Source organism: Palaemon carinicauda, chromosome 8, assembly GCF_036898095.1.
Source record: "Palaemon carinicauda isolate YSFRI2023 chromosome 8, ASM3689809v2, whole genome shotgun sequence".
In the NCBI taxonomy this organism is placed as follows: domain Eukaryota; kingdom Metazoa; phylum Arthropoda; class Malacostraca; order Decapoda; family Palaemonidae; genus Palaemon; species Palaemon carinicauda.
The window spans coordinates 103667942-103695761 of NC_090732.1; the positions used below are offsets into that span (position 1 = coordinate 103667942).

The 27820-nt window shown below is 41.8% G+C and overlaps 1 protein-coding gene across 1 annotated transcript in view; it reads right to left on the reverse strand.

The window, feature by feature from the left end:
* Positions 1–27820, reverse strand: part of LOC137645821 (RNA-binding protein 42-like) — a 136385-nt gene that overhangs the window by 11123 nt on the left and 97442 nt on the right. The window contains exons 7-8 of the mRNA XM_068378793.1: positions 12733–12889; positions 6637–6831 (exon numbers count right to left, since the gene is read on the reverse strand). Coding sequence (XP_068234894.1) covers positions 6637–6831; positions 12733–12889 — 352 coding nt within the window. The remainder of the gene's footprint in view (positions 1–6636; positions 6832–12732; positions 12890–27820) is intronic.

The following is a 27820-nucleotide window of genomic DNA, read 5'->3' on the forward strand; positions in this document are numbered from 1 at the left end:
TCTCGGCTTCTTGGCCTTCTTCTTCTGTTGGGGGCCCTCATCCGGAAAAGATTTCCTCTTTGCTGACATGCCCCACTTTCGGAGAAGGTTCCTGTTCTCCGTGGCGGCCTTGTCAACAATCTCTTTCACCAAGTCATTGGGGAAGAGATCTTTTCCCCAAATGTTGGAGGAAATCAGCTTCCTTAATTTGTGTTTTACTGAGGCAGAAGCAAACACGAACTCTCTGCAGACCCTCCGTGCCCTGACAAAGCTATAGAAGTCTTTCGTCAGAGTAGCTAGGTGGGTATTGGCTAAGACCATGTAGATGTCTGGGGTCCTGTGTTCCCCAGCCATTGTCTGCATAATCACCTGGAGGGAAAGGGAGGCGGCCAGCCTCTCTTTCGTGTCCTGCTCCCGACGAAGGAGATACTCGGAGAGCTTGGGGAGGTTCTCACTGAACTGTCGTCCAGCGATGTCGCCCTCCAACTTTCCCACGGAGAAAGTTAACTGGATGTTCTTCCAGGTTTTGTCGGTGAGTGTGTGTGTGTGTGTGTGTGTGTGTGTGTGTGTGTGTGTGTGTGTGTAGGGCGAGGGAGGGGCCTACATTCCTCCGATGTAGGGCGAGGTTTCCCTTCCTCCACCACCTTCAATACTACTAAGAGAGACTTCTCCACGAAGGGGAAGACCATGGTGTTTGGAGCAAGAAAGGACGGATGTTTCTTGCTAAGGGCCGCCACCTTAGAGTTGTTGTAGCCCTTGTCCTTCAAACAGCCAGATAGCAAGGATTGAGCCTTAGTGTGGTCAAACACGATGACCTCCTTTGGCTCAGTTTCTTCCTTAGAAACAGGTTCTGACTTGAGGCGGATGTAGCAGTCCGGTTATGCCTCAAAGCTAGGCCAGAATTCCACCTCTTCAAGGGGGACGGCGCCTAGTTTGTCGTTGACGAAAATCCTGCCGCTTGTGATAGGCATGTGCTCGGCATGCCTCCATGGGTTAGTCACGGAGCAGCTAGGAAGGTCATTCACGTTCATCCTCCTCTGAGGCTCGCGTTGCTTCGTCAAGCGAAGGATTTCTTTTTTGAAATCCTCATCCCTCTTGCGGAACCTCTCGTTGAGGATCGCCATCATGGCCTGAAAATTGTCCATGGAATCGTCCGCACTCGTGAGCATAGGAGTAGACGATGTAGAGGGGACTGGTTCCGAGATGACTACGGAAGCTACAGAGGGCGCGGCGGCGCCTTCTTCTTCGGAGTCAGGAGCCGTTCTAGGTTCCTCTTCTTGACCCTCGGCCATCAGGGTCCTCTCGGTGATATCTGACACCTCCGACATCCTGTCATCGTCGTCGAGATCGATCTCCTGAAGTGCGTCCGAAACATCTGGGTCGACCATCAGTTGAACGCAAGGGATCTCGGGTTTGGGGATGACAGCATCCGGATGCCTTAGGAAAGAGCATAGCTTTCATCTTCTTGCTGGGAAGATAGGGCCCCGTGGCGTTGTTTTGGAAACCACGCACCCACTTGTGCAGTTTCTCTCGAGCGATGTCCCTTGACTCCGCAGACGGGGGAGCCTCAAACGCCTCATGAAGCAGGTCTTTGCAGGTTGTGCAAACCTGAGGGTCCCAGTACCTAAGAGATCCCTGGGTGACGGAGCAGCTGGCGTGGGTTCGGCACGCCAGGAGGCTGTAGAAATCACGGCGCCGAACGCTGCAGAAGGCGTTCTCACACCGGATGTACTCCTCCTGTAAAGAAAGAAATGGTACATGAGTATGCGGGAGTCTATAATGATAGACCAAAGTCATCCGTAGGTTGTTTGTCCTTCTTACCCTGGTGAAGACCTGCCTGAGCATCCCGAAGGGGGGAAAAGCGTACACGTCGAGATTGTCCCAAGGATGTTGGAAGGCGTTCTCGAACGCCGCTTTTGGGTCTGGGACAGGAGAACAGAACACGGGGAGCTGCGTGTTCAGCCTTGTTGCGAAGAGGTCCATCACCAGAGAACCCCATTTCTGAATGACAGACCTGGCTACTGACGGGTGTAGAGACCATTTGGACCCTACCACTTGCCCCATCCTGCTGAGGCCGTCGGCGAGGACGTTCCTTTTCCCTGGGATGAACCTCGCTGATATTCTTATCTGCTCCACTTTGGCCCATTCCAGAAGTTGTAACGTGAGGACGCACAGCTCCTTCGACCTTAGGCCTCCCTGCTTCTTTATGTAAGCTACTACCGAGGCGTTGTCGCACATCAACGCCACGTTGTTTCCCCAGAGTAGGTGTACAAACTCCAGGCACACTCTTTGTACTGCCCTCATCTCTAGAATGTTTAGGTGCTGGGTCTTCTCTAGGGCTGTCCAGTTCCCCCTTGCTGATTTTCCTAAGAGATGGGCACCCCACCCCTCCTTCGATGCGTCCGTGAACAGGAGCATCTCCGGAGGGTTGGCCGCAAAGGGCATCCCTTTGAGGGTGTTCGTCCTGCAGCTCCACCATTCCAGGACCCATTTCGTGTTTGGAAACACCGGGACCACTCTGTGGGGGGAATCCGTTTGGATCCAGCTTTCCTTTAAGTTCCATTGGACCTCCCTGAGCTTTAGCCTGCCCTGGGGGACCAGTTTCTCCAAAGACACAAGGTGGCCTATCAGTCTCTGCCAGTCCTTCGCTCTCCTGGGTTGGTCCGTCAGGAAGGGGCGGAGGACCTGGTCTAAGTTGTCCAGCCTGTCCACGGAGGGGAAGGCTTTCACTAACCGGGAATCCAGAACCATCCCGAGGTAGGTCATCCTGGTGGAGGGTATCAGTTGGGACTTCTTTAGGTTGATGGTGATCCCCAGAACGTTGCAGAACTGCAGCAACATCGCGCCTTGCTCCTTCAGTACTTCCTCTGAGGCTGAAAATAGCAACCAGTCGTCCAGGTAACGAATCAGGCGAATGCCCTGTTCATGTGCCCAGACTGAGACCGTTGTGAAGACCCTTGTGAAGACTTGGGGGGCAGTGGACAACCCGAAGCAGAGGGTCTTGACTGCAATGTCTGGTTCTCCCATTTTACCCGTAAGTACTTCCAGCTGGAGGGATGAACCGGGATCTGGAAGTAAGCATCCTTGAGATCTACTGACATCATGAAGTCCCCTTCTCTCAAGGACGCCAAGACTGATTTTGGAGTGTCCATTTTGAAGTCGGTCTTGCAGACAAACTTGTTGAGGGCGGGAGGTCTATGATCCTCCTGTCGCTTTCTCCACCAAGAACAGCCTGCTGTAGAACCCCGGACATGGGTCCTGAACAGGTTCCATTGCCCCTTTTGCCAACATCGCTGAGACCTCTCCCTGCAGAGCTGTCCATTTCAAGGGATCCTTGGGGGCTAACCACTCCGCCTGGTGGTCTGGTATCAGAGGTGGAGGGTCCACTAGGAAGGGCAACCTGTACCCTTCGTTCAGAACTATCACGGTCCACGGGTCTGCTCCGTGTTCTTCCCATGCTTTCCAAGAACGTTTGAGGCATCCCCCCTCCTGAGGCTTCGGCAGGAGTAGGGGGCCTCCCTCCCTATCTTCTCCTCGAGGAGCGGCCTGAACGCCCTCTTCTGGAAGCCGCGAAGGACGGCCTATAGGCGATTTGGGTCAAGGCTGATTCCCTACGGGAGGGCTGAAACGACTGGGACCATGTTGTCGCTGAGTTGTCTCTCCTAGGCTGGTTAGGAGCGGGCCGAGGAGGGCGAGGCGCGTCGACGGAGGACCTTCTGAACGTCGGCTTCTGACCGAGTAGGGCCTGGTCTCGAACGGTTCCTTCAGCCTCCGAACTCTCTCCATTGATTCCTCCGCTGCCTTCGGGAGAAAGATCGAGTCGTCCCACAGGGTCAGGTTCCTCAGAGATCTGGTCTCTCTGTCCGGCAGCCTCCTAGTCAGCTTGCTTAAAACGGTGTCCCTCCTTCGTAGGACCCAGTTGGCGGACATGGCTAGAGACTGGTATGATAGGAATTTCAGGGCCTTGCCTCCCGAACTGATGAGTTCCTTGAGCAAGGCCTGGGTCTCCAGTACTGTCAGGTCGTAGGACAACTAAACGCCCACCAGGGTGGAGGGCCACCAGTCCAGCCAGGAGGAGACGTTGACAAGGTCCTTCGATATCTCCTCCATCATGACCGCCTCCGAAGGAGAGAAGCAGATCGGAGCCGTGGACGCCCTTTCTTCTGAGGCTCCTTGCCCCAACACGGTGAGTGCTGGCTCCAGTGCACAGGCGCCCGCTCGCTGTCCCTCTGGGAGGTAGAACTTGCTCTGGGACTTCAGGCCCTGGAGCAGCTTGGAGGCGCTCTGGCTCTTGGGCACCTCGGCGTGGTTGGCCACGATCCTGTCCACGTGGACCCTTCCCAACTTAACGTCCCTCGCCAAAGGGAGGGCCAAGGAGGGGTGCTGCTTGACCGGGGCGTCCACTATTCTGTTGAGGCTGGAACACCATGCATCTTCGGAGGAGGGTTCCGGTACGTCTAGCCTGTAGTGACTTCTGATGAAGCCTATCACCCTCCAATAGGCCGATACCTCCGCTGCTGATCCCCTCTCCATGGTTGTCGAGCTCCTCCGACGGGGGTGCTGGTACATGTGACGGGGGTACTCCGACGGAGGACCTCGCACGTGGGGGAGTCCTGGACCAACGCTCTCGCGGGGGTTCCCGACGAAGGACGGGCATCGCCGTCGGAACAGGGGCCTCCATCCTGTGTCCAAAATCTCTCCCGGAGGTCCTTGAATCTGCGAGCCTGCCCGTCGAGGAAAGCCGAGGGCTGCGCTCATGACGAGCTAGGTGGCCCTTGGATCAGGACTCAGCTGCCAGACCGAAGGGGCAATTCTCTCCGCTGGGCGGATGGAGCCAGAACCTTTGCGGTCTTATGCCTGTCAACTGGAACCTGCCATGAGGAGTCCCTCCGTCGGGTGCTGCTGCTGCCGGAGGATTATCTATTCGGTGAGCTTGTCCTCGGACGCCAACTTAAGGGGCCCGGTGCCGCAGCTAGGTCACTGCTCTTGGGGGATCTTGGGCGTCGACTCTAGTGGCGCGACCTCAAGGGGGAGCGAGAGCGCGACAACTTCCTGCGGGACTTCCCTCTTCGTCTCCTGAGATTCCTCAGCGCCTCATCCTCCGAAAAGTAGGAAAGCTCCTCCAATGAGGAGACCGACGACTTATAGGTCCTCATCGAAGGCCTTGCCTCCCACGGTGGTGTAGGATTCCTGCGACGCTCCGTGGAAGACGACGCCTGCAAAAACACCTCTGGGAAGACGGCCGATGTCGCTGGGGGGGAGCGAGGAGGCTCTCCCGTGGGAGACCAGGTCCCGAAGTCTTCCTCCATCCTCATCGGGGACCTGAAGGGCGTCTTAGGGGAAACCCACGCAGTGGGGTTCGACGGCGGGGAAAGCTCCTTCTCGACGTCGCCCTCGGCTGTTGAACCACCTGAAAAGCACGCCCAAGAGGCTGGAGAGGAATTAGCAACATTTTTACCCCCATATGGGGTCATCAGAGGAGACATGACCTGCAGGCACCAGGCCACCGTCTCCCGAAAACACTCCCGCCCCTCCTTCAGGCCCCTCACTCGCCTGGAAAGACCCCACAACCCCACTGTCATGAAGGTCAGACTCTTGGGAAAGGGCCGCGGGCCTCTTTCCCGCAACAGACTTAGCTCGTCCCCTACTCTGGGTAGGGGAGGTTGGGAGAGAAGCTCGGACCGACGAGGCGCCCGTCGAAGCAAAGGAGGAAGGGACGTTGGTCTTCTTAGGCGACTTCTTCGTCGCCTTCTTCTTTTTGGTGCTATACCGCACCCACTGCACCTCATTCCACGACTTGCACTCCGGACACGTGGCGGAAGGGGAACACACGCTGCCCCTGCACTAGGAACACAAGGAGTGCGGGTCAACTTCGGGTTTCGAGAGGACCGCTCCACACGATTTGCCGGCCATAGGCCCAGGACAACGGCGAGGATGCTCCATGATAAAGGAGAAGCACTATGAGACACAAGCACGCACAGGGAAAGCACAAAGAGAAAGCACAATTGAACCACGTGGGTACCGCGTGGGACACAAGGGTCGGGGACACACAAGTCACACTGGGATTAAGGAGAGCGGCGAGATGATATCGCGACGCGACCAGAGAACTTACTGGAGGTAGAGACCTGAGCAAGCATGCTCAGGGCGCGTATCACTCCGCCTGAGGTTACCCCTCATAGAAAATGGGTTTAGGGTAAACTACCCAAAACTCTGGTCGGATGGGAGGAGATCCCAGATACTCCTAAGAAAGTAGTTCGAGGTAAGTACTTCGTGTTGGAACAAAGGTTTATTATTCTACATTGTATTTCATTTACAAAGACTATGTGGTGCTGATAGAAAAGTTTATTATCATGTAATGCTATATGCTACTGGGTAACAATACTGCTGGATGGCTAGGCTAATTGTTTTTGATTTGGAAATAACTTGACTTATGAACTAGCTCTCGGTATGGAACTCGTTTTCTAATTGAGCTATGTCTGTATTCATCCATTCCCTAGGTTTTCTTTACTTTGCTACACACATTCTTTAATCTTGCCTTCTTCAATTTTTACCTTTCCTTTTAGAACATGGAATTTAAAAAATATATCGAAGAAATTCTAGGAATGAGTAGTTAGCATTTATAATACTTTAATTCAGAGATAACTAAATACCACTTACCATTCATTTCCTTCATTGCACGTATATAGTCTTGTGGATCAGAGAAGCTGATGAAACCATAACCTTTACTTTTGTTTGTCCTTTTATCTCGAACCACTTTGGCTTTCACAAAAGATGAAAAATGACTAAAGTATCGAGTCAGTAACTCATCAGTAACATCATTACCAAGGTCTCCACAAAATATTCTGAAGTCATCTGAAAATTCAAAATATATTTATTAAGTAAATATTTTTGCACATTAAATCTTACAAAAGCCAAAATAATTTAAATTTTTATAGGTATTTCAATCTTAAAAATACTGTATTAAAATATTCTCTCAGACTTAATAATCAGTATACTGTACTGTATATAATAAAATACAAAGCATATTCATACACATTTACAACTTAACTTATGCTACAATTATTTCTATAAAATCTTCCCAATTGATTTTACTTAATGCTGTGTCGACGTCTACTCTAAACGGAAGTTTGCTGTTCACTCTCCTTGCAAATTCCACACCCTCCCTTTTGGAACCATCATGCCATCTGGTGTCTAGATATCTTTATTTCACTCCGTGATTCACATTTTTTCTGGCTTTATGAACGTAAACATATCTGGTCAACAGCTGCAGTGTTGTTTTTAGGTGTATGGATGAATGTTCTTCACTCACATTTCCTCTTATGAATTTATGTCAGCTGTTAGTTGACTGCTTTGACTACAAACGTAAAGAAAATAATATTCAGTAATATCTTTACTATTTGTGTTTTTTGTGTATAGTTCATGTCTTGTTTTTCTTATGCTATCTTCGCTAATTCCTCAATTCTGCTTTTAGGATAACCGAGTTTCAAGGTAGTAGATGATCATGTCCAACTTTTTATATCTTTATCATTGCATGAATATTTAATCAAGATTATTTAGAATATAACTTCAGGAAGCTCAAGGTTCATGTTTCGATTGGCAGTGAACCCAGCCCAATTCAGAATGTTTGTATTTTTGTCGGCCACTAGATGCGTTAACGAAGGGCTAGTAGATTTTATTCAAAATGAGTTCCTTATCTAAAGAGGCCTAAAGTATATGGAAACTTATTTTGGCCGTGAGGATAAATTAAATTAGGATATACATGAAAATTGGGAAAAGACTGAAAGGACCATACATAGAAGAAACTTGCTTTCAGTTTACAGGAAAATCCAAGAGGTTTAGAAAAGCTGATCATACACAGTTGGGAATCCACGATAGTCCTCCATCCTCAATTGTTATTAACATTTCAGCCTTTAATGAGCTTTTGGGGGTTTTGATAGTTGTGAACTTATGCTCTTGATCACAATGTTTTTGTATGTCCTAAATGTATTTTGCATACTGTATGCCTTATATGTATAGTATTAAAACATCAATATTAAATTACAAAGTACAGTAAATATTTGGCCCTTAACAATGATTCTAACCTAACCTGCCTATTAAACTCTAGCCTAGCTCCAAAAGTTTTGACAAGCAGTTCTAGTGTACCATTCTATTAAAGTTCATATGGTGCAGAGCGCTAAAGAGTCGAGTTCCTCTCTTAGAACCTCGCACTCTGATATTACTCATATCTCCTACTGTGCAACCCTTGCCATTCTAGAAACCAATCAGCTCCTACAGACCTTTGGTTTCCAAGGTAGACGTCCGAGGTGGTAGTCTTGATCCTATACCCCTCTACTGTATTTGAAGTAAGTATTATTAAGCAACTACTTCTTTCTTATATTTAATAGTCCAGGGTTACATTATGTCTTAGATGGCAATGTGCATTGCTTGGTTATAGGCTCAGCCATTACCAAATCTCGAGTTTTCCTTAAATATGTTAATGTAGCTAAAGGGTGTTAATGAGCACTCAATCTTATTCTAGTGACGAGACATTTCGTTGGGTTCTATTTCTGATGGGTAACATTATGTATCAGATGGCAGTGCACATTATTTGCTCATGTGCTCGGCCACAAGCACATCTTAAGCTTTCCATATTTGTAAGTACAGTATGTAGTAGGTTGGCCAGGGTAGCAGCCACCAATTGAGATACTACCACTAGAGAGCTATTGGGTCTCTGACTAGCCAGATAGCACTACAATGGATCCCTCTCTCTGGTTACAGCTAATTTTTCCTTTGCCTACACATTTACCAAGTAGTCTGGCCTATTCTTTCCAAATTCTCCTCTGTCCTCATACACCTGACAATACATATTCCCAAACAATTTTTCTTTGCTCAAGAGGTTAACTACCGCATTGTAATTGTTCAGTGGTTATTTTTCTCTTGGTAAGGGTAGAAGAGACTATTTAGCTTGGGTAAGCATCTCTACTAGGAGAAGGACTCCAAAATCAAACCATTGTTCTCTAGACTTAGGTAGTACCATAACCTTTCCACCATGGTGTTCCACTGTCTTGGGGTAGAGTTCTTGTGCTTGACAGTACCCTATCTAATCTTATTTCTCTGCCTCCTATTTCTTTTTAAGTTTTTGTAGTTTATACACAAAAAATTTAATGTTTTTACTTTTCTTGAAAAATGTTTTATTTCAATTGTTCATTACTTCTCTTGTAGTTTATGTATTTACTTTATTCTTTCCTCACTAGCCTATTTTTCCCCGCTGGAGCCCTTGGGCTTATAACATCCTACTTTTCCAACTAGGATTGTAACTTAGCTATTAATAATAATAATACTAATGGAACTGAGCTGAAGTAGATGCTAATGAGCAACCACTTATTTCTTAATTTAAAGATCTAGGGTTGCATTATGTCTCGGAGGGCAGTGTGCATCGTTTTCTTATAGGCTTAGCCACTAGTACATCTTGATATTGATATTTCCATAATCATGTTAATGTAGCTCAAGGGCATTATTGAGCACTCACTTCTTATTTTAATAGCATACCAATTTGTATGGTTCTTATTACTGATGGGTTGCATCATTTCTCGGATGACAGTGCACACCATATGCTTATAAGCTCAGCCACTAGCAGATCTTGTTTTCCCTAATAATGTTATTGTAAATGAAGGGCCTTAATGAGCCCTCATTTCTTATTTTAATGGCATGACATTTCTTTTGGTTCCTATTGCTGAGAGATTGCATCTATTCTCAGATGGCAGTGCACTGTGCACTTAAAGGCTCAGCCACTACCACATCTCATAATGTAATTGTGGGTACTTTACACACACCTCTGCTGCTGAAATGAATCCCTTGCCATATGCAAGTGCAAAGTCCCATTTACCTGCCAAGCGTCACTCCTCCCTGGATGACCCTGCAGCTTTCGTATCATACCATTATCCACCATAAAAGTATTATGAGTTTTCTTTATCTTCAACCATAAATTTCCCACCTGGATCAGCTATAAAAGCAAAGGGATCTCTCTCTCTCCCTCTTGTCATCGAGTCACTCTCTAATGAAAAGTCATCCTCACCCGGTATCAAAAAATAAATTGGCTCTCCTCATCTAATGTGTTATCAATATCTGAGTCATCGTCTTCTAGTAATTATTCAATATCTCCTAGAAAAATATGTATCCTCATTAGCAAGCTCATACTTAAAAAATTTTTTGCCTTATTATGAAAAATGCTTGGGGCGTACTGAAAAAATGTGACCCTTCTAATGGGGAATACCCAACTAAAATACATTGCCAGGGAGCCTATTACTATCCATTTACTACTTATGTGTACTGAGTGTGTTGCCAAATGAGGTTCCTACACTTTCTATATGAGTAAACAAATTACTGTACTACTGGGATGACAGCTTGAAACGTGAATTTAGTCATAAATGTAATATCACGTTGCAGGCTGTACCTATACTGAATAAATCGGAGTAAACATGATAACATTTGGGTGACGGTTAACATGTTTGAAGTAAACAAATGGGAAGTAGAGTTTTTCTAAAGTAAGTGGGAATTCTTAATTTGTGTTTTTTGTACAACAAAACACTACAAGGCAAACAATACATAGCCTCAGCTTAGAGTAAATATTACAAGTTTTTTTTTGCAAATCTTGTCTTGTAAATCAACATACAGTACTAGATTTTTGGACCAAGCTGAGGTATAAGTGAATTGCTTATTTTCATAATTTCTATAATACAGTTGAATTCCTTATTTTTCTTCTTAAAAAAAACCAGGAGGATAATGAGGAATAGCCTTTCTTTGACGAGGTTTCTCAATTGAGGGGTAGAAAAATATATTTCTCAAAGGTATCCAAAAAATTACTCAAGGTAATTTCTGATTGGTATTACTACCTACTGATTCAGGTTTTATTTCAAAGTCAAGAACTCTCCTGTCACACAAGGATGTTCTGTAAGGTATAACATACTAATAGCGTAGCTTATCCATTGACTCCGGTTTAATTACTCTCTGGAATCTATATTAATGCCAAGGATTTGAGAACTGATTTAATGGAGAAATGTTGGTTGCGAGTAATAAAGTTGGGGTATTCTTGAAATACAGCACATCTTTCCTATTACTGTATTTACGTTTATAAGACAATCAAGACTACTATCCATGCTTTTCAAATCAGTTTATTAAGGAAAGCTAGCAAAAGCTTTTTTTTTCTCTTGCTAATAGAGACCATTATTTCTTGAACTATCTTTTCATTTCAACATCTGAAAGAAGTAAAAATACTTTTGTATTTCATTTAATGTCGATTTTAATGGTATATCAAAGTTTAAGGGTATTTCATCCCTATTGCCAATGCATGATAATTTTAGTGTTTAATTTTTCAGTGCTTGATCACAAAGCTTAGCAAATTATTGACTTTTCCGTCCTATTCTTTAAGTTTGTTTAACCTTCTCAAAAAATTGAAAATGTACAGTACAGTATACAGTAATGTAATAATATACAGTACGTCATATTCTACTTGATGTCATTTGTAACAGCTACGGTAATTGTTTACTAACATACGAAAGTTGAAATACAAGCAAAACAGCTATTGTTATCCAAAATGGTTGTTCATAACAAAACAGCTGTTTTTTCTTATTCTCTTTAGCTATTTTAACTTATTGAACCAGAAGTTGGGATAACGAGGTGAGGGAAAAGAGGTTACATTATCATAATTTGGTCTCAAAAGAGGAACTTCCATGATACAGAAGATACATGATAAAGAATTACTGTATTGTAAGGCCTCACAACACAAAATTAATTTGTTCTAGAGTGGCTTTCGTAACATAATTTTTTCGTGTTGTGAGTCACATTTTACATGTAAATCACCTAATTCGTTCCACACCCTACAAAACACCACATTAAATTTTATAATAAAAGCTACAGTATAACCACAATGAAATACTGAATAGCCAAGTACATTTGAACCATTCAATATACCTAAATTAACAGTTAATACCAGAGAATTAAGTAGTTATTAGAACAATGTAATAATACATGGAAAATAATTCAATACATACAGTACAATATTGTGCATATACAAAATATACAGTACCATATGTACTGTACCATTATAGTTCCCCTACTATAGACTACAGCTACATTTTATATAGTGTAAATCCATTTTCTTCTACCTTCTTTAATGGGTGACTATTTTATTCTCGGCCTCGCTGGCAAATCTCTTTTCTTAACATGAAACATTTTTCGCAAAGTGATTCATAAAAATATTCGCATCTTGTTTTGCAGCGTGAAAATTTTGTAAGCAGATTCTTTCGTGAAGAGAGGTATGACTGTAATTCTTTATTAATTTTTAAGGACAAAAATTAATTTTTAATAAATAATAATTAAAATATGAAAAATATAAAACTTATCTGCCCTCAGAAACCCACAATATGAAGAAGAGGCCACAATAAATATTTAGATATGATATATGTAATCTGGCGTATATCCAGAGAATGATGAGTAAACTGTGATATGGCAAGGGATTACCATATCTAATATGGTACATAACCAAAAATTGAGGAATAAAACAAGGTTGGTTTTCAATTGGAAACCTGTTTTCACTTGCCTTTCATTACATGGAAAGTGGGTGGCATAGAAGCAGTCCCTAGGAGGCAGGGATGATTTTGAGAGCAAGAATTTTATTTTTTAATTAAAGTCATCAAGTTGGCACTTATAATTAATAGCCTTTTCAATTCAAAGGTAAGATTTACAGAAAAATGAGAAAAAGAGAGAGAGACCTACCATTTTCCCACTCTGCCAAGGACTGATCTTCCCATATTTGTCCACCCCCACACCGAAGGTTCTTGTTTTTCCTGTTCTTTCCTTCCTTTTTCTTTTCCTCTGTTGCAGGTGGTGCTCCATCAGGTCGAGATGTGATTGTCACTATACTTGCTCGAACCTAAAACACAATCACAATCATCATTATTCACTTTTCTGGTACCTGAATGACTGTATACTGTATTTCGGATATAAGACGACCCTTTGAACCAAAAAAATCACCCCAAACATGGGGGTCATCTTATCTATCAGTAACGAAAATTGAACCTTTAATCCTGTGATGTATCAGTACTGATAACTAGATACAATAGCCTAGCCTAAGCTGATAACTGCCTCGTTTCGGTAACTATCGATGTAAATATTAGCATTTGAAATAATTCAATCTATAATGCTACACTAATAATGTAATAAAAACACCTACCTGATAATTCCACGGTAAAATGCATTCGTAAATTATAAGTGTTCTTATCAGCTGAGCGGCACAAGTAAACAAAATGACTTGCTTTTGTTCGTTGATAAGCATAGTTAGCGCTTAAGTTGTTTGGAATGTTTTGAGTAACCCAAGCATGCTGTTATTATGCTAACAGGCCATTGTTAACTAATAACATTTTGGATATCCTCTAATCTTTATTTTTAAATGTATACAAACTACCGATTGCTTTTGTTTGTTGATAAGCATAGTTAGCCCTTAAGTTGTTTGAAACGTTTTGAATAACCCAGGCATGTGAACAGTGTTGGCAATTTGGCGCGAATACCATTAAATATAGCAGGACGAGTGGCTCATTTGAACAGTGGTTTTGCAGTTTTCTGTTAGGCATATTTGGCAACCCTGCATAGAACACATTTTTTTCTTAAATTCAGCCGTAAGCATGACGAGAGGATCAATGTTGTTATTTTTGTTGATATGTCAATAATGTATAGTACTTCATTTCATTTTTTTTTTTTTTTAAGGTCAAGGTAAGCAAAACAACAAATGCACTGGGAGTTTCGATTTTTAAAGGTTGGCTTATACCTATGAGCTAAAATCCAGAAACTTTGCCTAGAATTTGGAGTCGTCTTACCTGTAGATCGCCTTATACGCCGAAATATACGGTATGCATTTATTCAAACTGTTTTGAGACTAGGCAAAATTAAGTTTTAAAAGTACAGACTATAATTCTGTAATATAAGGAGTCCAGATATCATAAAAAAAAATAAAAGATGGTATTACATATGTTTTACTTCTATATGACTCTTTAACTGTAGGGTTCTTCATGCACATTTTTAGTATTTTTATTTACGGAAATAGAATACAATAGGAATTTATTGTTACATTTACTTAAATAAAATACAATAGGAAAGTCTAATTAGAAAAAAAAAATTCTTTCAAACAAACATTTGCATAGCTTTTCATCAGGTAACTTCACCCTGCATCTCAGCCCCAAATACACCAAGGCAATTGAAAGAGGACCAAGCAAAGTATGACTATTATTTTAGGTCTGAATTGACGAAGAATTTTTATTAAATTGATATAAAATAAACACCAAACTAATACACACATTTTATTACCGCTGTATGAAGCATGGCTAATCACAAGATTTCCTAGCTAAAATTAGCAAACACTAATTTTATTTTATTTTGAAAGTAATTTTTTTATTAGATGTATGTTTGCTCTGTTTTGCTATTGAATATTGCCCTATTTACAGTAAGGCAGCTACAGGAAAGGAAGCTAGAGTGAAACCAGAGGCTCTTCTGTTCCTTTGTGGCTCTAGAGAAGGTTTATAATAGAATACAAGAAAAGTGATGTTTTGGTGCTTGAGGAAGAGAAAAGTCTGGCAAAAGTTGGTTAGAATGCTAGAGATGATGAACAAGAGAACAAGGACAAAAGAGATATCAGCTGTTGGGAAAACAAACCTTTGAAATTAGTACTGGATTACTCCAAGGGTCTGCATTAAGACCATTTTCATTTGTGTTGGTCATAGATGTGTTAACTGAAGAGATCAGAAATGAAGAGTTGTAGGAGTTGCTATATGCAGACAAGGGTTGTAGAGTGGCAAGAGACTTTGGAAGGGGGGATGGCTTGATAGTAAATATGGATATGACTGAAGCTATTGAGAGCAGTAAGGAAGGTAGGGACAGGAAAGTCATGCAAGAAAGTAGAGGCTTGGTTATAAAACAGGTAGGACAATTTAGATACTTGGGATCTACTATAAGCCAAGTGGTAGGATGTGAGGCTGAAATTGAGAATGGAATAAAAGCAGCCTGGGGAAAGTGGAGGGAGGTAGCTGGAGTAGTATGTGATAAGAAAATGCCTCAAAGTAAAGGTCAAGATCTATAGCACAGTAATAAGACTTGTGCTAATGTATGCTTGAGAGAGCAGAGATGAGAATGCTGAGGTATATTATGGGAATATGACCGGCTTGAAAGCCGTGGAAATGATGAAATAAGTAGAATGACAGATATAGTAAAGATTACAGAGGTGATAAGAGTGTCACAACTGAGATAGTGTGAACAGGTGTTGAAGATGGATGGTGGGGAAGGAGTGAGAAAGGCTTGGGAGAAACCTGCTAAAGGGAAAAGATTGAGAGGAAGGCAGAGAATTAAGTACAAGATAAGATGAAGGTTTGGAAAGAAGAGGTTTGGTGAAAGAGGATGCCTTTGATAGAAGACACCGGAGAGGGCACATCAGGCAACCGACCCCTTATTGTCAGGATAATGGTGGAAAAGATTAGCTGATGAAAAGAATTGATAAAATCACGAATTTTAAAATTTGTATTTTTCCAAGCTATACAGACCTGAGTCCTTTAATAGAAATAGGATTTCATTTTGGCAGGAATTTAGCTATTAGAATTTTAATGACGCGTGTTGTTGGTTACTGGCAGGTGGCAGGGGAAGGTCCGCCCCTCATCAGCACATTGATATGTCAATTTGACCTTCACCAAGGGCTTGCTGGGTGGTTGATGGGGGATCTAACAATTAAAGGACTCTTGTTTGTATATTTAGGAAAAATACAAATTTATCATCATCATCTCCTCCTACGCCTACTGACGCAATGGGCCTCGGTTAGATATCACCAGTCGTCTCTATCTTGAGCTTTTAATTCAATACTTCTCCTTTTATCATCTCCTACTTCTCGCTTCATAGTTCTTAGCCATGTAGGTCTGTGTCTTTCAACTCTTCTAGTGCCCTGGGGAGCCCAACTGAACGTTTGGAAATACAAATTACTTTTAAAATTTGTGATTTGTTCCAATACTAATACAAACCCTTATCCTTTAATAGGACTCATCATATGTAGGAGGGAGCTCCTATAATGAAAAGGGCTGGTTTAAAATCCTTGGATGTCAAACACCAGACTATAAGAGGTCCACTCCAGTAAACTTTAACTTTAGATAAAGATCTGAGAGGTTAAGCTAAGTTTCTGTCTATGGACAGATCGTTATGGGAGAACCTCATATCCCTGTAAGGATATATTGTAAATGTAGGGCAAATACAAGCAATGGGTTCTGCATACAAACTAGTCTCCCATTCTTAAGGAATGTAGGGGAGAAACTTCTATACCATTCTAGAAAAGGGCTCAGTATGAAAACTTACCTGCATCAATGTCTAATCCAGCAAATAATGGGATAACCATTTCACCATAAGTGAAAGGAAGGAAAGGAGGAAAAAGCTCCAGACACTTTACCTCTCATCCTAGTCTAATGTGGCGACCATTATCTTAAACGAGATGCTTCTTGTCCCCTGAAGAGCCAGATATGCTTTACAACATGTTGAGCAGCTACTACAGGTCCCAGTGAAAACGTGTCTAAAGACCTATGAGTATACTCCCGTAGATAGTGGGCTATAAAGGTTGTCTCGCATTTCCAGACTTTGGCCTTTAATACTTACACCACTAACCGGTTCTCCCTAAAAGCAAGAGTCGAGCAACTTCTTCAGACTTCATGGGCTTGTACTGGCAGTGAATCATTAGGATTCTCTGCTTGTGGATACGATCTTTAAATGGTTTCACAAAGCCAGAATAAAATGGTGTTCTTAGAAATCTTCTTTATAATCCTGACAGCACTAATAAAGAAATTTTGAATCTGTGACCTCAAGGACTGGGTTCTCTTCAGGTAGTGTTTAAAAGCCCTTGAGGACAAAGAAGCAATTATTAAAACTTTCAGTGGAATATCTGCATATTGGGCTGGCAAAGCAGATTGGGCCTTTGGAACTTCTGTCAGGAGCATCAGCATGTCTGGGTCCCATTCTGCTAGCGGCCATTTGGAAGCTACCAGGGCCATTTTGAGATCTGGTGTTGATTACCTTTAGAATCAGGCAAAACGGAAGAAAAGAACAAGCGTCGAGGCTGCTTCACCGGTGTTGGAACGCATCCTTTAGAGCTGCTGCTGGGTCTGAGATTGGTGAACAGTAAAGGGGAAGCTTATTGTTGAGCTATGTGACAAAAAGGTCTATCAACAGAGAGCCCCACAAAGAGGATGGAGCAGCCACTATGCTCCTACCACTTAACCCTGGTGACTGAGCTTGTTGGCGATTACATTACCCTTGTCTGGAATTAAATCTTGCTGACAGCTCCATCCAGTTGTCCAGAGCCCAGGAAAGTGCCTATTTTGACAACTCACAAAGAAGCTGGAATACAGTTACTTCCTTGCTTGTTGACGTATGCCACTATGGTGGTGCTGTCACTCATCAATGCCACAGAGTGACAGCTGTTGCTTAAAAGACTCCAGGCCAAGGATTACTGGTTTCAATTTTAATACATTGATGTAAAGTCCTCTTACCTCTTTGGACCAATATCCTGAGGCTACCTGTTTGTCAGGTGTGCACCCTACCCTACCTTTGATGAGTCCAGGAAAAGCAACATCTATGGAGGAGGGCACCTTGAGTAGATTCTCATCCATTAGCTCCCATGCTAGATCCTCCCCTACTTCCTGGTTGACTGGAACTGGGTGTGGAGGAGTCGGTGGCTGCCACCTATTGCGACTTCAGGCACCATTGGAAGGAACGCTGATGGAATCATCTTTAAGTAACAAGCTTCTCCAAGGATGGGAGGTGTTCGAACAACTTTTACCATTTTCGTGCTCGGACAAGTTATTTGAGGAGGAAAGGTTGCACTACTTTCCTGAGTCTGCTGATGCAACTCTCTGAACGAATGATCTTCACCTTCGTGTCCACCAGCCTACCCAGGTACTACATCCTCTGCTTGGATTCGAGGCTGGATTTCTGATTTACCATGATGCTCGGTTCATGACAAAACACAAGAAGACTCTGTGCTGCAGTAGCTAGCCTCCAAAGGAGGACAGTATTAGTCAGTCGTCGAGACATTTTATCAGACAAATGCTACTGGCATGAGCCAAAGCTAAAATATGTACAAAGCTACGTGTAAACACTTGGGGTGGGGGGGGGGGGGGCATTCAAAAGTTGGAAGCACAAGACTTTGAATTAAGACCCCCCCCCCCTTCATCAGATGAAGAAGTGCAGAAGCTTCCTGCTGGACCAGAATCTGAAAGTATGCATCTTTCAAATCGAGGGTCAGCATGAAGTCGTTCCTCCTTACTAGCAGTCGTACGATGTTCACCATCACCTTCTTGAACAGGGTCGATGAACCTATTTAAAGGGGACAGGTAGATGCTGGTCTCCGGACCAACGATGCCTTCTCCACTAGAAAGAGGCAGCTGTAAAAGCCTGGAAATCCATCCCGTAAGATCTGTCGTGTGCCCTTGTCCAACATCATTTTTACCTTTAGATTAAGGGCAAGGTGTTTCAACAAGTTTGGGAGGTAAGACTTAAATGTTTTCAGTATAAAAGTGAGAGGAGGGGGATAGTTAATGAACAGATAACGGCACCCATCCCATAGGACCCGTAACGTCCAGTCGTCGGCACCATGCTACTGCACCGCTGCCCATTGGCTTGCCAGGCATTCCACAACTCATGGCAGTCTGAATAAGGGACTGCTGATTCTACTACCTCTGCCCCTTCTGGATTGACCAAAATGGAGTTGAAAGACAGGGGAGATATTTGCTCCCCTGTGGGAAGATTGAGGTAATGTGAAAGCTGACCTAGGTCTTGGCCCCACTTGAGGTTTCTTAAAGGCAGACTTTAACGAACCTGGAGCCGATATTTTAGGGGTTTGAAAAGATGTGTTAAGTCCTTGGAGGGTCACTACTCAGTAGAAAAAGAGTTCTGACTTGTTTTCCTACACATTTCGATCACTTTGTCAATCTCTTGATGTGAAAATAGAGCTTGGTTCAGTTTAACTGCAGCAGTGTGAAGAGTTAAGCTTCTCTGTGTCCTAACCTTCTTAGTATTACGAACACTGCATCTCTGCATTGAAGCACCCAGTTGGCTCACTGGTTGACAGACTGATGTGCCAAAAAGGTGACAGCTTGGCTCATGATAAAACCAAGTAAGTAAACTTCCTTCTCTTCTTGGAATTACTTGAGTCTTAAGAAGAAGCAAAATGTATGACACATACCCTGAGCATTGGTCAAACCAGAATATTGCTTATAAGCTGTCCACAGAAGTGACTTCCATGGCAGACAATTCAAACGAGGGAACAATTGCACTCTTAGTGCCTAATCTGTCTACCGAGATACCAGGGGTCAGGGATGTGATTCCCAGATCAATTAGGAGAGGAGAAGGGATCGATCCCTCAGAAACGTAGAACCTTCTCTGACCAAAAAGAGCTGGGGGTAGGATCCTATAGGACATATTTGCTCTTAATGAGTTTTTAGGCCCTGCATTCTGGTAGCTGATGCTGACAATCGCTTCTTCGGCCAATTCTGACCAGAGAAGCCCAATGAAGGCTTTGAATCTTGAGGGGTACCAAACTGCCGGTCAATGGCAGTTTTGCCTCCTTTAACTGGGTTTTGCAATGCTTCCACTAGGTTATTTTGTTCCCTGATCCAGAATAAAACCTTCATAATGGCATATTTGGTTTCATGGTTTTCTGCCTCTGATGGTGTGGGCTGTTGAACCGGACCTATAGGGTCTATAGTTTCCCTTGATTCATCATCAAGTCAAGATGACCGTCTTTCATTGTGCCCTATGTCACCTATAGACCAGTTACCCCTAAAAGGCTTCCATAGGTGTAGTGCTCACCTTGGGTGACTGGGCTATTCCCTGTACTGTACCTCTGAAGAGCTCACATTGTCCCATTGGAAAAATACCCTCCGATAGTCTGTTAGGAGGTGGCTAGTAGGAAAACATGATATGCACTGTGACAGCATCCCTACGGCAACTATCTGTTCCATGCAGGTCCCTCTTGTGATAAATCCTCCTTAGAGGGCATTACCTTGATTGCGGCTTGAACCTATGGTTCACGGTCTTCAATGGGTAGTTCCTCATTCTCATAGGAACGTTCCCTAGTGCAAAAACGTAAATGCTCATACCCTACGTTCTTGCAGACGAGTCTTCCTAACTCACTGAACTATCTACCAGTTGATTATGAATATGAAGGGGACCAGGTGAACCAACATTCACTAATATATCCTCAATTGGGAAATGAGTGCCAGGAATTGTGTTTGAATATTCACTTTGGAGGGTGGGTTGCCTGTTATGCACATCCATGCTCCTTTAAGTTTCTTTCAAAAGAAATGATTGCACACAAAAGAGATGTTTTTATGGCAGAACGGTGCATATGCTCAGGGGAACGCACTTACAGTATTTACAGAGTGCACACCCAGATAAGTTTATGTCATATAAAGAGCACCTGTCATAAGAAGAGCACATATCATAATAAGTGCTCACATCATATGAAGGGTGCCTATCCCATTTAGAGTTTTCACATGATGGAGAGTGCATATCGTGGAATGCTCTTGAGCGCGTGAGTGACCAGAAGATTCTATCATTGTCAGAGTTTGCATACAGTACTGGAACTAGCAAGTTCATACATGTTGGCAGGTGAAAGCTGTCTGTGATAGCGAACATGCGACCACTCAACTTCTCTCCTTGGAGGGCGAGCACCACTTAAAAGCACATAAAAGGGGAGAGCACCCGATGTGGCCATGAGACAATGAGCTTGCATGACCAAGTGAGCGCAAATATCTTGAAAAGAGTGCAGATCTCTTTGAGAGCATGAGGAATCAGCAATTCTAGGTGTGAGAGAACTTAAGTTTTATCACATATATTCCAGTGATGGGAGCTTGTATGAACTGGTAGTGAGCTGATCGGCGAGCACTGGTGAACGTGATGCTTGTAAGTAGTAGTCATGCGTAGGTGATTGCAATGATTTAGCACATAGCACAATCATTGGAGAGCGGGATTCATAGAATTGAGGCACATGAAATATTGAGTGCTTTCTTTTTGTGCAAAGGGTAGAGCACAATGGCAGCTCGTCTTCTAGAGAACTCAATGAACTCATTTGTAAAGTTTTGTGTGATGACCAAACTTGTATTTGCGATCGTGATGACAACGCCTGTCTAGATGAGCGCGATTGTAAAGGTGAGTGCGACCTTACAGGTGAGAGCAATTATCTCTTCCTTAAGGGTCAGTGGAATGAGAACGAGAGAGTTTGCAATGATTGGAAAACTCTGTCCAAAATGTGAGCGCGTGATGGTTGTGCACATTCGTGAGTAAAGTCTCAAAGTCTTGCATTGTATTCCTACGTATTCATTGAGGATACAGGTGAATTCTCCACAGAGAAAGAAGTAAAAAAGATTGGACTATTTGGGGAAGAGGTGCGAGGTTGCTTTCCTTCAAAATTGCTATCGTCGGTATCTCTGTTGTCTGCAGTCCTGAGACTACTGGCAAGGAGGTTGGTTCTATATTAGATATTTTCCCCAGCTCTGCAGGTTTGGAAGATGCCCACTTATTACCCAGGCCGTATAGTAATTTATATGTTGATGGGACATAATAGACATACAGAGAGTCACAGTGTTATGGCCATTTCTTCAGCATCCTGAAAAATTTTCAGCAGTTTATTAAGCGGAGAAGTGAGAGATATCACTACTTCCCATGCAAGGGACACTATCACTATCTGATTCTTTGGTCGTTTGCCCAAGGGCAATATCACTAATGTCCTCCTTCTTCATCAACACGATGGAGAGAGACGGAGAAGGGTCAGAGGGAAGATTACCAAAGGAAGGAAGAGGGCCAACGGACTTCCTCGATTTTGAGGATGATCCAGACTGTGATCGCTAGTGTTTTGGTGCCTTCTTTCTTTCCTTCCCATAATCCACCCACTGCTCTAACAACCAAATGCTGCACTTGTTACAAGGGGAAAATTGAGAACATTCATGACCTCTGCAAGAGGCACATAAAAGATGGGGATTCACATTAACCCTGCTCATAAAGGTGCCAGAAGAAAAAAGTTAAACAACCAAAGAGAAAGAGACCAGAGAGTACGTCTGTACACCCTAGCAGCTTAAGTCAAAACTGGCTTCTCAGTGTGCTGGCGAGGGGACTGGGCTTCCCACACCACCCACTAGTAACCACAGACACCTTGTTAAAATTATAACAGCCAAATTCCAGCTAAGCTGAAACCATACTCCTACTAAAGGACGAGGGTTTGTATTTGAGTAGGAGTATACAGAATTTTACTAATATAAATTGCTATTTCTATACTCACTTGATGTTCATATTGACATACCCGCAAAAAATTTACAAAACTTTTCCCCTTTTCCTTCCTTTCAAATGATATATTATCACTATTACTTGCTAAGCTACAACCCTAGTTGGAAAAGCAGGAAGCTATAAGCCCAAGGGCCCCAACAGGGAAAATAGGCCAGCGAGGAAAGGAAACAAGGAAAAATAAAATATTTTAAAAACAGTAGCAACATTAAAAGAAATATTTTCTATATAAACCATAAAAACTTAACAAAACAAGAAGAGGAGAAATAAGATACTATTCGTTGTATGAGAAGGCAAAGGGAAAGTACGCCGTAACCAGAGAGAAGGATCCAATGTAGTACTGACTGGCAAGTCAAAGGACCCCATAACTCTCTAGCAGTAGTATCTCAACAGGTGGCTGGTGCCATGGCCAACCTACTACCATAAAAGTAAAGCAATGAAATAATCTAGCAGTTGATGGCAAGTAGCACACAAACAGTTTTCCATTCTTCAGTTTAGACATCACAAGTCAGTGGGGAGGCAGAAGGGTATGTTTCATTCACCATGAAATTAAGGAACCGAGAGGTATGTTATATAGTTAGAAAATAACTATTTCAGCATACCATGATGAAACATTGCATCAGATCATACCTTAAAAACTTTACAACTGTATTGTTAAGTGCTGTGCACCTGCTGAGGCTTATAGTAGAAATGTCATCAAAATGTAACGGCACCTCCCGGGGTATATAGTATAGAAGTCACTGTGTCGGCACCTCCTGAGAGATTTAACAGCACAGGGATATTTAAGCCTTTAATTAAAAAATGAATCTTTAATCATTATTTACTGTATAATTCTTAACTAATACATAAAATCCAATAAAATGTTCAAGTGTTTTTTTTTACAACCCAACTCATAATGGTAATAAAAACCTGAGTGTAAGAAATTAAGCAAACGAAAATGCACTGTTATCCGAAATGAACGTAAGATGTAACCTACATCAACAACAATAAATCTTAAACAGCATCTAAGTGTTTTAAATACACATGCTTCCGAGTGAAGTGGGATACACTGATCCAGCTACCAAACTGTCGTCTGCCTCATAATCTACATGTCATATAGAGTGACTAGAATACCGGAAATGCAAATACAAAATATTCAATACAGTTGTTTAGCACTAACATTATGTTCTCAAGTGTTGGGTAGTGCCATAGCCTCTATACCATGGTCTTCCACTGTCTAGGGTTAGAGTTCTCTTGCTTGAGGGTACACTCGGGCACACTATTCTATTTTATTTTTATTTCTTCCTCTTGTTTTTGTGAAATGGTGTGTTGGGCAGGCTTAATAGAAGGGCCATGGATGCCTGGTGGTTTATCAAGAGGTCTTTTCCTTATCTGATTCTTTCTTTTTCAAAACCATCCTTAATGTTCTCCCTTCAGTTGAAGTGGCTATCCTGAAGGGCATTTAGCCTTGCATGGTGTATCGACTCCTCCATGTTGACCAGTTTTTCCACCTTTTTTTCGATAGTCTATGAGTTTGAACAATCATTTTATTGATATTTTGGTACATATTGTTTTTGTTGTCATTCTGTTAATTTAGTTTCTAAGTACGGTGAATCTTTTTTATTACCATTAATTCTAATGCTGTCTGGAGACATTGAGCGAAATCCGGGACCAGTATGTCCTAGATTTCATCAGTGTCGTGTACTGTATTGCAATATTTGTGGTATTCATGCAAATATTCAAAACCATACAGTTGTGTCCAGACAGTATGATATTCTTTTGTCCTCAGAAACTTTGGTTTCTAATATGAGGCACTCATCTGACCTCCTTATAACTGTTTTCAAGAAGCCAATAATGTTGAAACGTGATGCCATCCCTAGGGCCAGGGGAATGGCGGTGTATATTAGGACTGAGTACCCTGCTTCTCATAAGTCCTGGTATGAATGTGGATGTCATGAGATTCAGGTAATATAAGTTTGTGGCAGGCATAACAACTATTTGTATTCAATCTACCAGAATCCAGACATGGATGATTCTATCTTCGATTGCCTTCTTACCATTATGGCTAAGATACAAGAAGATGATAGAAAGGCCTCTTTGGTCTTTGCTGGTAATTTCAATGCTCACCATAGGGAATGGTTAAATTCTGTTTCTCCTACCGATCGCCATGGCTTAAGAGCTTTAAACTTTGCCTCTGAATCAGGCTGTGAGCAAATCATAAGCAAAGCTACTCAAAGGCCTTGTAACTATTTAGACATCGTATACACTGACTCTCTTGACATTAAAACACGTAAGGTTGGTTCTACAGTTGAGACATCTGATCATGCCTTGATTTCATTAGTAGTGAAGACTGAGCAGCCTGTTCCTGATGTATCATACTCATGTAAGATTTATATGAAATCTTAAGCAGACTGGAATGGGATTTTGCATGATATTTTGTGCTTGAATTGGTAACAGTTGTATAGTAGTGTTGATCCTGTTATCCCCTTGAATGAGAATCTAGCGAACATAATTGATAGGTGTATCCCTTCTCATGTGCTAAGGTACAGGGTGAAGGACAAACCATGGTTCACTGATGATTGTAGACGTTCTTATTTGGATAAGCAGGAGGCCTATCATCTTTAGAAGGGTAACAGATCAGATTTGACCTGGAATAACTATACTCAGCTTTTGCCCAGAGAGTTTATGCTTCAACTGAAAAGGAATAAAATTTAACCATAAAAGAAACCCTTTCTGGTACAACCCAGGAACACAAGTGGTGGACTACCCTTAAATCTGCACTCTTTGGTGTAGATGAAACAGTTCCTTCTTTACTTAAACTAGATGGCTCTGTCACTCACTGTCCAAAGGAAAAGGCAACCCTTTTGGCTGATATCTTTGACAGTAAGCAGAGTAATGAGAAACCCGAACTTCCTCATTCCTGCTTTCCTGAGGCTAAACTAACTAGTTTAGCTTTTCGATCTCATGAAATTAAAGCTCTCTTGCTGGACTTTGATGCTTATGGAGGTGTACACACAAATGATATTTTTCCTTTGTTTTTTTTATAAAGACTGCAGATTTTTTAGCACCAAAGTTATCTTTATTTTGCGCAAGTTAGGAAGAAGAGGAGCTTTCAGCACTTGTTGGAGAATTGGTATTGTTACTCCACTATGTAAATGTGTTTGTGGTAGCTCAAGTCCAACTGATTACCACCAAATTTCCATAACTCCCATATTATCTCAAGTTTTTGAACGTCTTGGCAAACTGTATCAATAGGTTTGCTGAAAGTAATCATCTGTTCCCTAGTTTGCAATTTGGTTTTCGTACAGGCCTTGGAGCATGTGATGCCCTTCTTACAATCTCCAATGCTGTACAGAAATCCCTTGATTGTGGTCAGGAAGTTTGTATGATTGGCCTTGATTTTAGTGCTTCCTTTGACCGTGTTAATCATGAGGCCCTTGTTTTCTAACTCAAACAGTTGAGAGTGGGTGGGTTACTTCTTAGAATTATTGAAATTTCAAGTAATAGATAGCAAAGAGTTGTTTTTTTATGGGCACTATAGTGAGATAGAAATATATCTGGTGTTCCTCAGGGTAGTATTCTTGGCCCATTACTTTTCATACTATAGACACATGACATGTGGTTTGCCATAAAAAACAAGCTTGTTGCATAAGTAAATGATGCTACTCTCTTTGCCTCAATTCCATCTCCTGAATGTAGATCTGGGGTTGCTGCATCCCTTAATAGAGATCTAGCTAAAATTAGTGCATGGTGCAAATTATTGGGTATGAAGTTGAATCCTAACAAAACCCTAAATATGATTGTAAGTAGGTCAAGGACAGTGGCTCCTCAACATCCTGATCTCAGCATTGATAATGTTTCCTTAACTTTGTATGACTCTTTTAAAACTTAAGGTGTGATTCTCAACAGTAAATTTACTTAAGAGAAACACATTAGGTCTTTAATTGTACAAAAAATTGGCTTATTGAGAAAGTCTTTCAAGATTTTTGGTAATCAGTCCATTCTGAAGAAGTGTTTTAATTCCTTCCTTCTACCTTGTTTTGAGTATTGTTCTCCTGCCTGGTCTTCAGCTGCCGATTCTCATCTTAATTTATTGGATAGGAACTTACGGTCTATTAAATTTCTTATTCCTGATCTAGATATTAATTTCCTGGAACTGTCGGTCAATTAGTTCATTATGCATGTTGCATACGATCAGTAGAACTTCAAAAGTTTAAACTTGCAGCAAATGTTTTTTATGTTGAACAGGCTGTCATAAGTCTTTTTATAGTTTATATATGAAATATGTTTTCATGTTACTAATGTTTTTAAAATATGTCATTTTAATGGTTCATTACCTCTTATATCGTTTATTTATTTCCTTATTTCCTTTCCTCACTGAGCTATTTTTCCTTGTTGGAGCCCTTGGGCTTATACCATCTTGCTTTCTCAACTAGGGTGTAGCTTAGCTAGTAATAATAATAATGATAGCATTCATCTCTTCATACAGCCAGACTCTTAAAGATACTAACAACCTGAGGCTAAGAAATCACCACACTAAAGTAAATCCCATGATAAACTAGAGGCTGGTCTTATAACTGAATGAAAACACAACTGATCAACTGAGCTGAAACATCACCAATAACAAACATTTTTAAAAAGCATCAACTATATGAAAGGGAATTTCCCAAACTAAAACATTAACATAATTTCCTAACTTATTTAAAACTTCTGATAAGAAACATTGAATATGTACAAATGTACAAAAGCCTACTACTGTTTTTATATACTGTAATGACTTTTTTAAGCTTATTATCAATAATTACTTGGCCATGTGAATCACATCTTTACAAGTCATGATACACTCGTGTCAGCTCTCATTCTCTCTCTAACAAATGTCATACAATACATACATGTAACATACAAAAGTATGGTTTAATATATACATGTGTAGGTATTAACCGTATTAACAACATTTGACTGCGAGTTCAATTTATTTTGACAGTGTAGAGTATTACAGGAATTCATAATGATTAGCAGTCTCTAAGCAACCATGAAGGCTGTCACTAATTTTTACTGCATCAAAATTACTAACAGTAATATTGAAACTTATTTTGCATCAACAGTACTGTATAAAGATTTGCGAGTTTTTTAAAACTGTTATGGTAATTCAAAGAGATTATCAGGTACCCAAAAAATCAGTTACATTATGGGCAACTCTCTGGTGCTAGTGGTGTCATATAGTAGGGAGTTTATTGAAATATACTACAGTACTGTACAGTATATCTAATATTCATCTTTGAAAATAAAAATTTAAAAATACTCAAACTTGATTTACAGATCAATAACTTATTCATCAAACTCTAAGATTACACATGATACAGAAAATACAATCAGTAAAACAATGTCTGAGTGCTCATTTTTTTATTTTTTTTGTTATAGTAGCCATCGTACCTTTAAACTGTCATTAACAAAGTATGTGGTTAATTCAGATGAACCTGTAAACAAAAAAAAAAACAAAAAAAAAAAAACTAGGCTATTTTAGTCAAAA